The 15,211-nt window shown below is 38.2% G+C and overlaps 1 protein-coding gene across 3 annotated transcripts in view; it reads left to right on the top strand.

Moving 5' to 3' along the window:
• Pls3 (plastin 3) overlaps positions 1–15,211 on the top strand; it is a 91,024-nt gene that overhangs the window by 45,009 nt on the left and 30,804 nt on the right. For all 3 annotated transcript variants that reach the window (XM_052737819.1, XM_052737829.1, XM_052737813.1), the window contains exon 2: positions 3,689–3,769. In XM_052737819.1, the coding sequence (XP_052593779.1) occupies positions 3,697–3,769 (73 nt within the window). In that variant the 5' untranslated portion in view covers positions 3,689–3,696. The remainder of the gene's footprint in view (positions 1–3,688; positions 3,770–15,211) is intronic.

Genomic DNA, 15,211 nt, shown 5'->3' on the forward strand with positions numbered 1-15,211 from the left:
CTGTACAGAAGAATCAGGCAGATGGAGCAAGGAAAAAAAAAAAAAACAGAACCCAGGCAGAACAAAGGGCTTTGCTGACTAGAGACCCTGGGAGTTTTTATCCGTGACTAGTATTTCATTTGCTGAAATGAAATGGAGGGAAATAGTTCTGTTCTTTGAATATTAGTTCTCTTTCATTTCATGTAAACCAAGTTCACTTTTGTGGTAAGACAGACTTCGGGGGCAAAAGAAAGACATTACAAAGAGCCTTTTCCCTGTCAATCATACATTATGAAACTGGTTTAAATTTGAATCTTAATCTTACCTCTTTAACATTTCCTTTGCCTTATTGCTCAAGAGAAAATATGCAAATGAGGAGGAATGTGACCATATTAACAAGCTGTGGATGATTTTGAAATATTTAAACTAAAATTACTTTTATTTTTTAAAATGTATCACTTGACTGCACTTGAAGTTCCGTAAAGAAGTTGGCCTTATGAAAGAGCCAAATTGAGTCATAGGTAAAATGTGACTGACAGGTTTTCTTTAGGCCCGTCCTTCTTAAACAACCCTGACTGAAGGCTTGTAATTTTTATATATGAGGGAGGCTTGTTATACTCCGTAGTCAATAATTAGAGGGGAGATGAGACAGCTCTTCATGTATCCCATTTACAAAGCTCTTAGTAGACTGATGCCTAATATTTATGGTCCCTCACAATGACTTCTGGAGTTAGTTATTCCCGCTTTTCTTTCACTGAGGATTTGAAGTTGCTGTCTAATGCTTTGTAGTTTATAATGTGCCTTCACATACGTCATCTTTAATCTTTAGGAGGATCCCCGGGAAACAGGTGTTATTAGTGCTGTGTGCAAATGAGAAGCTGAGGCTCACAGAGATGAAATAAACTTACTCATGGACGTACAGTTAGGAAGCAGCAGAACCAGGGTACTGATTGATGTCCTCTCATTGCATGCCCAGTGAGAATATACTATGTCATTGGGCAAAAAGCTACCACTGGGCATGCCTAGTGTTCAAAAACTATTCAGAGGCAGCAATGATATCAATTTTTTCTGTTTCGCGTGTGAACCAGTCTGGGATGCTTTTAGTTTCTTTGGGAGAACCTGTATGACATAGTAAAAGATAAAGAAAAAAATTGAAATAATTTCAATGAGATCTAAGCATTTCCTAATTCTATAGGAAGAATAAAAGAACTGTTTCCCTGGCCTTCCTGAGAAAACACGAATCCTTAAAGTCTCCCGAGCCTGCAGGCTTCTTCAAAATGGATATCTATACCTTTCATTGAAGGCACTAATTCCTTGTCATGTTGTAATTATTTGGTTGCCTCCCGAGATTGTAAATTCTTCAAAGGCAAAAACTGGGCCTGTAATAGATACTGAAAATATGGTGTAAGGCTGAGACTGGAGAGATGGCTCAGCAGTCAGGAGCACAGAACGCTCTTCCAGAAGCCTAGAGTTCTATTCCCAGCACCCATGTTGGCGGTGCACAACTGCATATACCTACAGTTCCAGGAGACTAACACCTTCTTCTAGCCTCCACAGGTACTGCACACACATGCACTCGAGCATGTGTGCGCGCGCGCGCACACACACACACACACACACACACACACACACACACACACACACACACTTCAAAAAGAATAATAAGATATTTTTAAAATATAGTGTGAGGGTAAAATGGGGACTGAAAGGCTTTGAAAAGGAAGGAAGTGGGACAGAAGTATGGACATTCCTGTCATCTGGAATAAGGATAGTGAGCGTGGGTAGTTTATGTCCAGGCTTAACTCTTCTAATTTTCTTTGTGATTTTTTTTTAAACAGAAATGCTATGTAATGTATGAATGAAATAAGTTGTGTAAGGTTTTGTTGTTGCTTGGAATTTTTTACTTACATATTTTAAATTATTACTGCTTCAAATTACCCAAACTAGAAAGGGCCTTAAGAAATAGAGGTCAAGCCAAATGTTTTACGTTTTCTCACTCCCAAGCTTTTTGTGCCATTGTTCTATACATATAATTCATGGAAATGGGTAATAACTTTCATTAAAACCATGATTGGCTTGGCATGGTAGCCTAAGCCTGTAACTGTAGTATGATACAGTGTAGAAGTGAGAGACTTGCCCAACGTTTGAGGTCAGTCAAGTCTACATAGAGAGGTCGAGTCCAGCTACAGAATGAGACAACAATTCACAACAAACCTTAATGATTGCTTAAAATATATGGAAACGAAATTATAATTAATCTTATTTGGTATTTTTGTGATTAGCACTGTTAAACATCTTTTTTATGCTACATAGAATAAATTTAGATTTAATACCACAGGATTATAGCTTAATTTTTAAAATAACTTTATTATTTTTAAACAAAGTTGCTACTTATTTGTGTCAAGAGTGTTACTGGGGATATTTATTTCTTTTTCTGAAAGCACTTTTTTCACTTTCAAGTTCATAATTTAATTGTATCATTTTCCTCTTTCTTTCCTCTCTCAAATCCTCCTATGCCCCTCCCACATGCACCCTCAAATCATGGCCTCTTCCTTTTTCTCTTCTTTATTATTGTGTTTATACAAATATATTTAAATTATAAATTTTAAAAATATTTTAAATTATATCTACTCTATAATATTAACAATTTAATATAGCATATGTATATTACCATATACTTGTGTGGATTCTATATCAAACCCAAATATATTTGTCTTATCTCTCCTTTAAGAAGAGTGATTGATACCGATGGTGGTGGCACACGCCTTTAATCCCAGCACTCAAGAGACAGAGGCAGGTGGATCTCTGTGAGTTCAAGGCCAGCCTGGTCTACAGAGCGAGATCCAGGACAGGCACCAAAACTACACAGAAAAACCCTGTCTTAAACAAAACAAACAAACAAACAAACAAAGAGTGATTGAAAGCCAGCAGTGGCTGTGTACACCCTTAATCCCAGCACTCAGGGAGCAGAGACAGGTGGGTTTCTGTGAGTTCGAGGCCAGCCTGGTCTACAGTGAGATCCAGGACAGGCTCCAAAACTACACAGAGAAACCCTGTCTCGAAAAACAAAAACAACAACAAAAAAGTGATTAATAGATATCAGTATGTTGTTTAAAATTAGTGACTTATTTTCCAGGAATTGTTAGCCGAGTGGTTTTGACCTTCACTTTGGCACAAAAAGCCAAGATTCTGTTATACATCACTTTCTTGTTGTACCTTGATCCTTACTTATACTCTTTTAATGTAGCTTAAGATTTTATCCTTAGGAGGACAAAGTTGCCACCAAGTGAGACCTGAGTTCAACTTCTGGGATCCACATGATGAAGAAAGAATCTATGCCAGTAGTTATCATCTGACTTCTACTTGCCCACTATGATGCGTGTGTGTGTGTGTGTGTGTGTGTGTGTGTGTGTGTGTGTATGTGTGTGTGCGCGCACACACACACACATACACAATGGATAAATGTAATTTTTAAAACATTTAAACTTTATCCTTAAAAAGATAGAGTCAGACTTTTTTTTACTGTATAGCTTTTGATAAATGAGGATTTGTCACCTGTTTATTTTCTTTATTTTAGGCATATATGGCCACCTATTCAGATTGTTTTAGTAGTTTACAAGCCTACTTAGTGTGTTTGTAATCTAGCAAGGATGCTAATGTTATGTATTCACCAACTTTTTTGAAGACTGAACTATTTGCTTTCCTTTAGATCTTTACATGGATGACATGGCAACCACTCAGATTTCCAAAGATGAACTTGATGAACTCAAAGAGGCCTTTGCGAAAGTTGGTGAGTGCATTGTATGCTATAACCACAGGAAAGGCACTTTTATTTGGTCTTAATGTTATGTCTCTAGAAATTGTCATGAATCAGCCTTAGCCTGAGCAACATAGTGAAACTGACTTCAAAAATTAGATGTATCAAGTTTTAGAAGTTAGAGTGACATTTTCTAGTAAAAGGGGGACCTGTAGGGCCCTGGCCCCCATTTTGGGTAACTGTTGCCTTGCTTGTGGACCTTAACCTTGATATTCTCCCTATGCTAATTCCCTGTTGGGTTCCACCCTCCTGAATGCTTAAGGGAAGTTCCTTGTCTGTGTATCCTGCATAATGGGCGTTAACAGCTTAGATGCAAGATTGTAAAACACCTATAGCAAACTTCTGCCCTCTGGGGTTCTCCCATTGTGCTGTAAGCCTGTATTTAAGACCTCTTCCCTCCTTCAATAAACAGCATTTGGCAAAAAAAAAAAAAAAATAATAAAAGATTTAAAAAAAGAGGTTAGAATGAAAATTGTATTATTTCGGGCAGGCATTGCTCATCAGTTAATGGTACTTACCTGAATTCAGTCCTGCAGTCCCACATGGTGGAAGGAGGGATCTAATTCCTTCAAGTTGTCCCCTGACTGCAGAGAGAGAGAGAGAGAGAGAGAGAGAGAGAGAGAGAGAGAGAGAGAGAGAGAGAGAGAAATCATAAATTTTATTAGTATTTCTATATGAGCACTGTGTTTATATCATTTCCAGTCCCCCTTCTTTCTCCTCCAACTCCTTCCATGTCCCCCACACTCCCTCTCAAATTCATGACTTCGTCTTCTCTATTATTGTTGTGTATATATATACATTTTTAATTTTTAAAATATTTTAATTCCATCTAGTATTTAATATGGTCAAGCATTTTTCCCCCAGAACTCTAGTCATTACATAGGGACTGCTGTGTCATTTGTTGTGTTGTTAGAATATTTTGAATATCACGTTTGTCTTTTTGTGTTGAACAGGGTTTCTCTGTGTGCCCTTGGCAGTCTTGGAACTCTCTCTGTAGACCAGGTTGGCCTTGAACTCACAGAGATCCACCTGCTTCTGCCTCACTAGTTCTGGAACTAAAGGAGTATGTCACCACACCCAGTTGGAATATCCTGTTTTTCTGAGATGAGCGTTTGGAGTGAACATTGAAGCATTAGATGGAATTCACCATTCCTGTGGTGTTTATTTATTGAGAAAGGAGTCTCATTCTGTATCCTACCTAGGCTAGCCAACCTTGAACTCACTATGTATACTATTCATCTTTATAACAATAAGTAAAAGTATAGAATCAACCGAAGTGGCAAAGGCATATTGTGACAGCATTGTTTCCCCATGGAAAAGGGTACTGAACCCAGAACCTCATGCATGGCAGGCAAGTACTCTACTACTGAGCTACATCCTCAGCCATTTATATTTTGAAACAAGCTTACTGAGCTGTTCAGGCTGATCCAAACTTGTGATCCTCTTACCTTCCCAAGGAGTTAGAATTATAAGCATGTACCAACACACATGGCTTGTTTTCCTTTTTGTATATTTTTTTGTGTACATATATACTAAACAAACTATGTTCCCAGATCCTTTTTCACTTTTTATTTTGAGACAAGGTCTCAATAAGGTGCTCAGACTGGCCTTGAACTTACTCGAAAGCTTAACCAGGTCTTGAATTTGGTATCCATCCTTCTTTTCAGCTTCCTTAGCAGCTGAGGTTACAGACCTCCACCACCAGGCCTGTTTTATTTATCTTTTAACATCATGTCGCATGCCTTACAGAAGAGCAGCAATGGAAGCAATATATAGTGTTTACATTCTATGTGAAGGTCAAGTGATAAAAGATAAAGTGGTTAAAAGATAAAGTGAAATGGAATGAGAACTAACTACATGTATACTCACATGAAGTAGCATGTGCTTAAGCATTGGTTCTCAAACTGTGGGTCATGACCCCTTTGGAAACCATCTATCTCCAAAAAATGTTTACATTACAATTCATAACAGTAGCAAAATTCCATTTATGAAATAGCAAGGGAAGTAATTTTATGATTCTGGTCACCACAACCTGTGGAACTGTATTAAAGGATTGCAGCATTAGGAAGGTTGAGGACTGCTGGCTTAAGGTAAGCTATGTCCTTTTAACATTGCCTGAACTAAAGGGAGTGAAGGTAGAGCATAATGGTCTATTATTTAAATCAGATTTGCTCTTAAACTTATGCTACAAATCCCATTAATATAAAAGGAAAAAGAATATCTATCTCTGTTCCCTGTTGATTGATTGATTCATTCATTTATTCTCATTTTTTTGAGACAAAGATTCTTCTAGTCCAGGTTTGTCTCAAAATTCACTCCAAATAGCCTATGAAGACTTCAAACTCCGAATCTCCTTCCTCCAGCTCCCTAGTGCTGGGATTACAGATATTACCACACCAAGCTTAATGTGGTGCTGGGGATTGAACTCAGGTCTTTGTGCAGGCTAGGCAAACTCTCTACCTACTCAATTACATCCCTAGTCCATGATCCACATTTTCTATAAAAGCGTTTATATTAATAGAAACAGCATACCTTGGAAAGAATAATAACGCCTAGCTAAAATGATTATTCATATCCTGTCATATGTCTAGATAGAAAAGGTTAAATTGTTCTGAATTTTAATTTTATATGTGTATATTTTACAAAGCAATAAATTAACTTGCTGTAGATATGACTCACTGGGAGAAATGAAGTACATAGTCAGATATTCAACTGATGAAAATTAGCAAATGAGTTGTTGGTCATAAGAGATGGGATTATTTGGTTGTTAAATTTGTCTCCTGTCAATATTCATTAGGGTAGTTCTTATCATAATTATTTTAGGAATGTATTTCCGTGACCATTGTCTTTTGCTTACGTTCATCTTTCAGTGTTAGGAGCAGCATAGTTTGCTTATGATAGAGCATTAGAGTGGGACCCATGACTTATTAATGTTGCATTACTTAATTGCTATGCCTAGCCTCCTGAAAGAATTGCTTCTTGTTGAATACAGGACTTGACCTCATGTGTGGCCTCTTAGAAATATTTATGTTCACTGTTTGTTTTAGATTAACATTAATTCAAATGTGATTTACTTGATGGGACTTGGAGTACTTTTTATGAGTTATACACCTTTACTACTCTGTTAAGACACAATAATAGAAAGTTGACCAGTTATTGCCATTGTGGAAACAGGGTTAAATTTTATCCAGTAAGGGATCAATTAGAGAAGAGGTTCTCAACCTTCCTCATGCTGTGATCCTTTAATACAGTTCCTCATGTTGTGGTGACCCCCAACCTTAAAATTATTTTCATTGCTACTTCATAACTGTAATTTTGCTACTGTTACGAATTGTAGTACAAATATCTATGTTTTCCTATAGTCTTAGGCAACCCTTGTGAAAGGGTCATTGAACCCTCCACCCCCAGAGGGATCTCAACCCACAGACTGGAAACTGCTGAGTTAGAGGTTTGACTTCAAAGAAATCCATGACAACAACAAAACCCTACCACTGTGGAACTCTTTGCTTTGCATAGGCAGGAGGTGGGACTGTGAGGCTTAGTGAATCCCATACCAGGCACATGTTTCAGTATACCCCATCTTACTAACGTACAAGCTGTCAACTAGAATTCAGGCCAATATTTCTGCCTGTTCTGGATAGTACTCTTTTGTATTTCCCCCTCTAAATATCTAATGTAGTGTTGCATATGTGTTAGGTTCCCAATAAATATTTAATTACTTGAATCTGAAGGAACCATAAACAGTCTTTTGATGTACTGGGATTTTACAATTATACATTCAAAGGGTCTCTGTCATGAAGAATTTATTATGAAAGATTTTTTTGGCCATTACACTGAAACACATAGTGTCTGTCTGTCTGTCTGTCTGTCTGTCTGTTGGGGGAAGTATATGTGTGGTAAATGCTTGTGTAGAGTCTTTCCTTTCAGAAACTCATTGAAAAGATAACAGCTGGATCTTTGGATTTTCCTTCAAACTTCTTTGTAGTTTTTAGATGGTGCTAGTTACAGAGTCCTTGGGCAGCTGTCAAAGGTGTTGTGGGATTTATTTTTTCATTTGAGGATCCCTTATTTATTAAAAAAAAAAGGGGGGAACTCTAGAACTTATCTTCCTGGCAAGGATAATCATTTCCTACTTTGTGTGGTAGGGGAGAGTAAAGAAGACTGCTTTGTCTCACTTCAATTGTGACAAAATATGGAAATCATTTTCCTCATCTAGTAACAATAATAGCCTTGATTATCTGCTTAGAAATTCAGCAAAAATCACAGTGTGCAGAGAAAAATCTCTGTAATTACGACTAATCACAGGTTTTGTGCAATCAATTAATAGTGCTTTGAAACGCTCTTTACTAGCAATAAATTGAGTATTAGGATTTAAAGTTCTTTCACTCGCTTTTTGCACCTGCTTACTGTTAAGCTCTAATCACATGTAATTATTTTAATGATCTCAACAATTGTCTCAGTATTTCCCTCTGGGTCAGTGGAAACCTTAGTGTCCCCTCCCCCTCCACACAAAACCCGTTTCTGTTTTCATTTAAATGCTGCCATCCTGCATGACTATTTTTTTTTCTAGAGAGCATAAAGCTTGGCATGTTGGTGCCTGCTTGCAATCCTAGTGCTCTATAACCCTTGTACTAGCGTGGTTGAAGCAAGACGATCCCAACAGTACCAGGCTAGCCAAGGCTGGATAAGGAAACCCTGCCTCGAAAATATATTTTCAGGCTTGGTGGGTGGCACACACCTCTAATCCTACTACTTGGGAGGCAGAGGCAGGCACAGGAACATCTCTGTGAGTTCAAGGCCAGTTCTAGACAGAGAGTTTCAGGTCGGCCAGAACTACATAGTAAGACCCTGTCTCAAAAAACATAACATTAATGAATATATGATTTCATTCACTTACAAAGTGAATATTTACCAGATGATAGAAGATGTCTTTTATATTCTAAGATTTAATTTTGTATGATTGCTTACCTCCAACAATGAATCTCAGGGAACTTAAATCCTCTCACGTTGGTTTTGGTCCTGCAACCACTCTTCAAAATAGGATGTCTGAGGGCTGGAGCGGTAACTCACTGGTTATGACTACTTACTGCTCTTGCAGAAGGCCTGGATTCAATTCCCAGCACCCATAAAGGGGGCTCACAACCTCCTAGAACTCCAGTTCCAGAGGATCAGACACCCTCTTCTGAACTCTGGGCAGCTGCAATCACCTATGTATGTGCCCCTCCCCCACATGCACATATATAATTAAAAATGAAATACGTCTTTTTAAAATAATAATAAAATATGACCCTTTTCTTCCCCAAAGCATGCTATAGTGAACTTTTATGAGCATGAAAGTCAGGACTTTTGAAACACAAGAATACTTGGGATTCTTAAGTGACCAGGAGTAGTGTGCTGCATTCCTTTGAGGTTGCCCACCAAATGAAGCTAAGACATTTTGGTTGTGATGATTTAGCTGTACCAGATTTCTCTTAGCCCAGAAAGTTGAATTATTTCCAATTACTTGATATTCTCTAGTATGGCTGGCACTTTTGTCCAGTTTACTTTCAGTTTTAAATAAAACTGCACATTTGTTTAATTATAACTTAAACATAAAAATACAAAAACTATGAGGCTAGTTTTGTCGATAGGTGGTAGGGCTGTTGCTCAGTATATAGGAGGCCCTGGGCATGTGTGTGTGTGTGTGTATATATATATATATATATATATACATATATACATATACACATATTTCTAGACCCACACCAAGAAAAATGAATGAGTGAACAAACAGATAAATAAATGAAACTGGGCCTGGTGGTACAAACCTGTAATCCCAAAATCTGGAAGTAGAGACAAGAAGAAGAAGAAGAATTCAAGGCTTGCCTTAGCTACTTAACAAGTACAAGACCAGCATGAGTTACCTGAGACCCTGTCTCACAAAACTAAATAACAACTTTGCACATGGTCAGTTTGGGGACAATCTGAAGACCACGTTCTGATAATGTGGACCGTTGTACAAGCACCTGTGTGAGAGTGCAAGCAGTACTGCACACATATGAGAACATGTCTATGACAGCATGTGTACATAAATAGCTTTAGAGAGGGAGAGTGGCAGCAGGTCGAAAACTACAGCCAAGCTGCTAGAAACACGCAAAAGAAATTATAAACATTTCTGAGTGCGCAGTCTTGCCCTTCTAGACTGGTCCAGTCTTCCAGTGCTTTGTGAATCTACTATTGAGTGCTGTTTTGTGTGTTTTGCCTGCATGTATGTCTGAGCACCACATGTGTGCCTGGTACACTCAAAGGTCAGAAGAGGGTTTCAGATTCCTTGGAGCAGAAATTATGATTACAAGCCAACAGGTGGTTGCTGGGAACAGAACCTGAGTCCTCTGCAAGAGCAACAAGTACTCTTAACCACTGAACCATCTCTCCAGCCCCTGGTTGAGTCTTTAAAATCAATGTTTTCGTGAAAATCCATTATTACACATTTAAATTCTTATTATCAATTTTTTAATTTAAAAAATATTTAGAATGCATTGGTTAAGCTAAATTGAACTTTTTAATCCCAGCGTTTCCAATAAAGTGTATGTCTGCACTTGATTGATTTTCTTCTTTAAGTTGTAATGAGCATTATCCACAATGGCTTAATATAGATGCCACATATGTATAGCATATGAGGGCATATAGTTACAACCTGTTTATAAGAAAAACACCAGATTTAGACAGACTCAAAGAGAATTAGAGCAGCACGCACACACACACACACACACACACACACACACACGCACACACACAACCTGAGGGTCAAAGAAAGTCCTCGTCTTTCTTACTGTCAGATTTATAAAGCAAAGTAGCACCCCAAAAGATGCTTTTGAAGTGATGGATTACAGTGCATACCACCTAGGCAAGGGCAGTGTAAAACAGCAGCTAAAATCAAAACCACTTGAATTCTGGCTCAGCTTTCTCCAGACAAGAACTTAAAATAGCTTAAATAACAGGATGCAAGGGGAGGGAAAACATTTCCTTTTAAGGTTATGCATTCTTGGTGTGATTCAAACTTCTGCAGGAACATGGCTGCATAATAAGTTTATTTACTTTGAGGTTCCTTGGGGGAGAGTTTGAAGGAGGTAACTGCCATTTAAACTAATACATGGTAAAAGAGAATAATATGATTTCCTTTAAAACAAAATACAGATGGGACTCTCTGAGTGTCATCTGAGAGAGACAGAGAGAGACATAGACAGAGAGCGAATTCCTTGTAACCAACAGTTGGTTCATTTCTGATGAGTTCAGCAGCCAGAATGAAAGATGATTCTGTCTAGTGCCATCTTGAGTGCCTCCTAGTGATTTTTTTTCAAGTGGAATGTTTTTCAGTGTTTGTTTTTTAAATACACTTGGTATATTAGTTAAATCTTAGCTCTTTACCTTCTGCAAGCACTTGTTTAGTGGTTAGGTGACATTTCTTATTTTTTCTGTGGCTTGTCAGTCTACCCATACTGATCATATTTTCAGAACGAAAATGTTCATAGAAGCATTGTGACTGTTGTGAATAACATAAGCTGTATGTAAGTCATTTATGATTTTTCTTCAGTCAGTTGAAATGTGATGGCAGAAAAGATGAGCCTTCTGAATGCCAAGCCTAATGCCAATGTATAGAAGCAGGGAATGAGCCAGAAATGGCTTCCAGGATTTTGGCAGCTTTAATGAGAAAAGAAAGAGCTTACATGCCTGGTGTTTGTGATTTTAGTTTCCAGTTAAAACTGCTTTTGATCTGGGTCTGTTTCTTAGATGCACACGTTATTAAAATCTTATGTTTCTATCAAAACTCAGAATGGGGAAAGTTCACCATCAAACATGGTCTTGAGCTTTGGTTAACAGTGTTAGTGGCAAGATGGACAGTGGCTATTTAGCATGTACCCCCTCATTTTCTGGCACTGGAGATCACTGTCACTGCTTAAGGATGTGGTACTGCTTTTGTTTTTGCTTTTCTTTAAACTGGAGATTGAAAATAAAATCAGCATAAGACGCTTTGAAAATAATTACACACTATGTTGTATCTTTCAAGGACTTTCCCAGCTGGGAGGTTTTATAAAATTAATTGCTCGCTGCTGCCATTTTCAGGCTCTCTCTGCCTTCTTAATGACATTGAAGCCATTCTCTTCCATTGTAGGACTTAGAAGTCCTAGGAAAGGACCAGTGTGATTTGCTAATACTAACACTAAAATGCCATAGTGTAAATAGGATTAGCATCTACTGAGGGAATATAGGAGTGTAGTCAAGTAGAATTTATGAAAGAAAGATGATATACATTCTAATCTCAGGAAAAGTAAAGGATAAATTTCCTCAGGAATTCCAAACTTGTATAAGAATTTGAAAACCATTGGTTCAAGTGAGACCCAAGAGTCCTGTCTGATTCTTTCCTTCTCTCATTTAGGTTCAGGTTAGTGTCTTTGACAGAGTAGCTTAAAGTGACTGGTCATGTTGTTTTGGAAAGGGCCTTGCTATGTTTCCCAGGCTGGCCTTGAACTCCTGACTTAAGTGATAACCTCTGTGTCACCAGTCTTATGAGTAGTTGCGACTACAGGCAGCCCCAAGGACCCCTAGCTAAGTGATACTTGTTGACAAAGCAAGGCTGGATTCTGCATTAGAAAAGATACCCTAACCCTGGTAGCATCTCTGCTCTGTGCACTTAGGTCCTGTTTGATGGTTGTGGTCACTTAGCAAACCAAATTACAGATCTGACTTTGCTGGGTGGGGACAGGATTAGAACAAAGGGAGAGAGATTAAATGTTATTTGAGAGATATTTCTGTCCAGGTTTGGTTTCCTGATGAACTGGCATTCTGTCTTTTAGTGCTATTTCTGTATTTTTTTTTTTTTTTTTGGTCATTGCTGCTTAGTTTTGTTTTGAAAATGCTTATCTAGGATTAGAGCATTTTTTCCTCTGGTTAAATGTCTGAGAATTAGTTTCTACAGGCAGAATTCTTCCCATTGCTCGCTATATGCAAAACACTGTGGTATGTGATATGCTTTGAAAGATAAGGAGATTAATGTTAAAGAAACTTTGGTGAAACCTAATAAGGAGGATTGTCGTAAAATGACAAATTTTTGTTCGTCCAACCTCCCCCCATTTAAGTTTTCCTCTCCTTTACTAAAATTATCTGTTATTACTACCCGACTTTGAAACAGAGTTTCCGCATGTGGTTATTTTACATTAGCTCTATTAGGAGGTGGCTACTTCCTGGTGTCTTTTAATCACATTTCGGAACTGACTTCTAATTAATGCTCAAGAGATGTTATTGCAGATGGGCTTTATGCAAACAGCAGTTCTCTGTGCTATCCAAATGTCCATTTCCATCTAATAAAATAAAAAGCCAGCTAGACTCTCAGGGATCATCAGCTTCATGGAGCTTTGAATCCATTATGGTTTTTAAATATTTAGCTTGAAGCCTGTCAGTCTTCTGCTTTTATTATACCAAAAGAACACTTCTGGAGTGCCTGGTGTTGTATGTCAAGTCTAAACTGGTATCAAGAATGAAAGCTTAAGGGGTTGGGGACTTAGCTCAGTGGTAGAGTGCTTGCCTAACTAGCACAAGGCTCAGGGTTCCTCACCTGGGGAGAGGGGAACAAAATAACAAGAACGAAAGGTTAGATTGTATTCAGATTTATGCTCTTTCACAAGTCAGAGAAAAGAAAAATTCCTGTAACAATAAAGTGGCCAGAGTTTTCTTAGTTAAAGGGAACAACTTATTTCTTTCTCCAAAAGCATTCGAAAAATGAGCTGGGGTGAATCCAAAAAAAATCCCACACCCATGTCCTCCGTGTGCATTGGCCTTCCTCTAAGTACCTCTCTCCTTTCCTTAATGCGTGTACTTAAATCTTCTAAAATCTCTGGCCAGCAAGATGTCTCAGCAGGCAAAAGCATTTGCTGTCAAACCTAATAGCCTGAGTTCAACTCACATGACCCTCTAGAACTGACTCGTGAAAATTGTCCTCTGACCTCCATAAATGTATGAGGGTACACGAGTATACATACACACACATACACACACACACACACACACACACACACACACACACACACACACACACAAATATAATTTGAAAATTAAAAAATAACAGAAAATTGTGGCCAGAATTTTTCTCGGGTCCTGCCTGGCCCACTGCGGACCTGCAGCCACTTATAAAATATTCATTCAGAGGCTTAATATTAATTATAACTGCTTGGCCATTAGCTCTGGCTTATTACTGACTAGCTCTTACACTTAAATTAATCCATAATTCTTATTCTTTTTAGCCACATGGCTTGGTACCTTTTCTCCGTTCTGCCTTGTCATCTTGCCTCCTCTGTGTCTGGCTGGCGACTCCTGATTCAGCCTTCCTCTTCCCAGAATTCTCCTTGTCTGCTCACCCCACCTATACTATACTTCCTGCCTGACTACTGGTCAATCAGTGTTTTATTTATCAACCAATCAGAGCAACACATATTCACAGCATATAGAATGATATCCCACAGCAGAGAATGATTGAGGAAGTCACCTGACATTGCACTCTGACCTTCACATGCATATGTACCAGTACATATATGTATACACATACAAAAATAAAAGCGTGACAAAACCTGTGTTTTTAAAAGTATATTAAAAATCTCTTCTTAAGAAATTCCAGTCAGTGATGGTGGCACACGCCTTTAGTCCCAGCACTCAGGAGGCAGAGGCAGGCAGATCTCTGTGAGTTTGAGGCCAGCCCAGTCTACAGAGCAAGTTCCAGGACAGCCAGGGTTACACAGAGAAACCCTGTCTCAAAAAAAAGAAAAAAGAAAGAAAGAAAGAAAGGAAGGAAGGAAGGAAGGAAGGAAGGAAGGAAGGAAGGAAGGAAGGAAGAAAGAGAGGGAAAGGAAAGGAAATTCCAACTTTGCTTCATAATATATAAATAAGTAAGTAAATGAATGAATAAATAGCTATGTATGGTGGCACACTACTATAATCCTTGCACTTAGGAGGCAGAAAGCTTGTGAATTTAAGGTTTGCTTGAACTGTGTCCTGAGATCTTGTCTCAAAAAAAATAAATAAATAAAAGAGAGAGAACTGGGGGTATAGCTCAGAGACAGAGTACTTGCCTGGTATGTGCAAGGTGCTGGGTTCCATCCCCAGCACTGTAAAAACAATTCTTGAAAAGGAAAGAATAGGACCACTATTTGAATATAAAATTTTAAATGAAAGAGTTAAAAAAAAGAGAGGCACTTGTGAGAAAGTAAGCTACACCCAAGAACATGGTTGTGGGCTTCTCAAGGAAGAGTTGCCAAGGTAAGATTATTGTATTTAGGTCATGAGAAATAGTAGTTAGTATAGAGTTAGCACCTATGTTTGTATTTAATAAACATTATTTTTCTACTTCTGGCTTCAAAAATGTGTTCTCAGGCAGCATTATGAATT

The sequence above is a fragment of the Peromyscus californicus genome, unplaced genomic scaffold, assembly GCF_007827085.1.
Source record: "Peromyscus californicus insignis strain IS unplaced genomic scaffold, ASM782708v3 Scaffold_10__1_contigs__length_136768540, whole genome shotgun sequence".
Taxonomy (NCBI): Eukaryota; Metazoa; Chordata; class Mammalia; order Rodentia; family Cricetidae; genus Peromyscus; species Peromyscus californicus.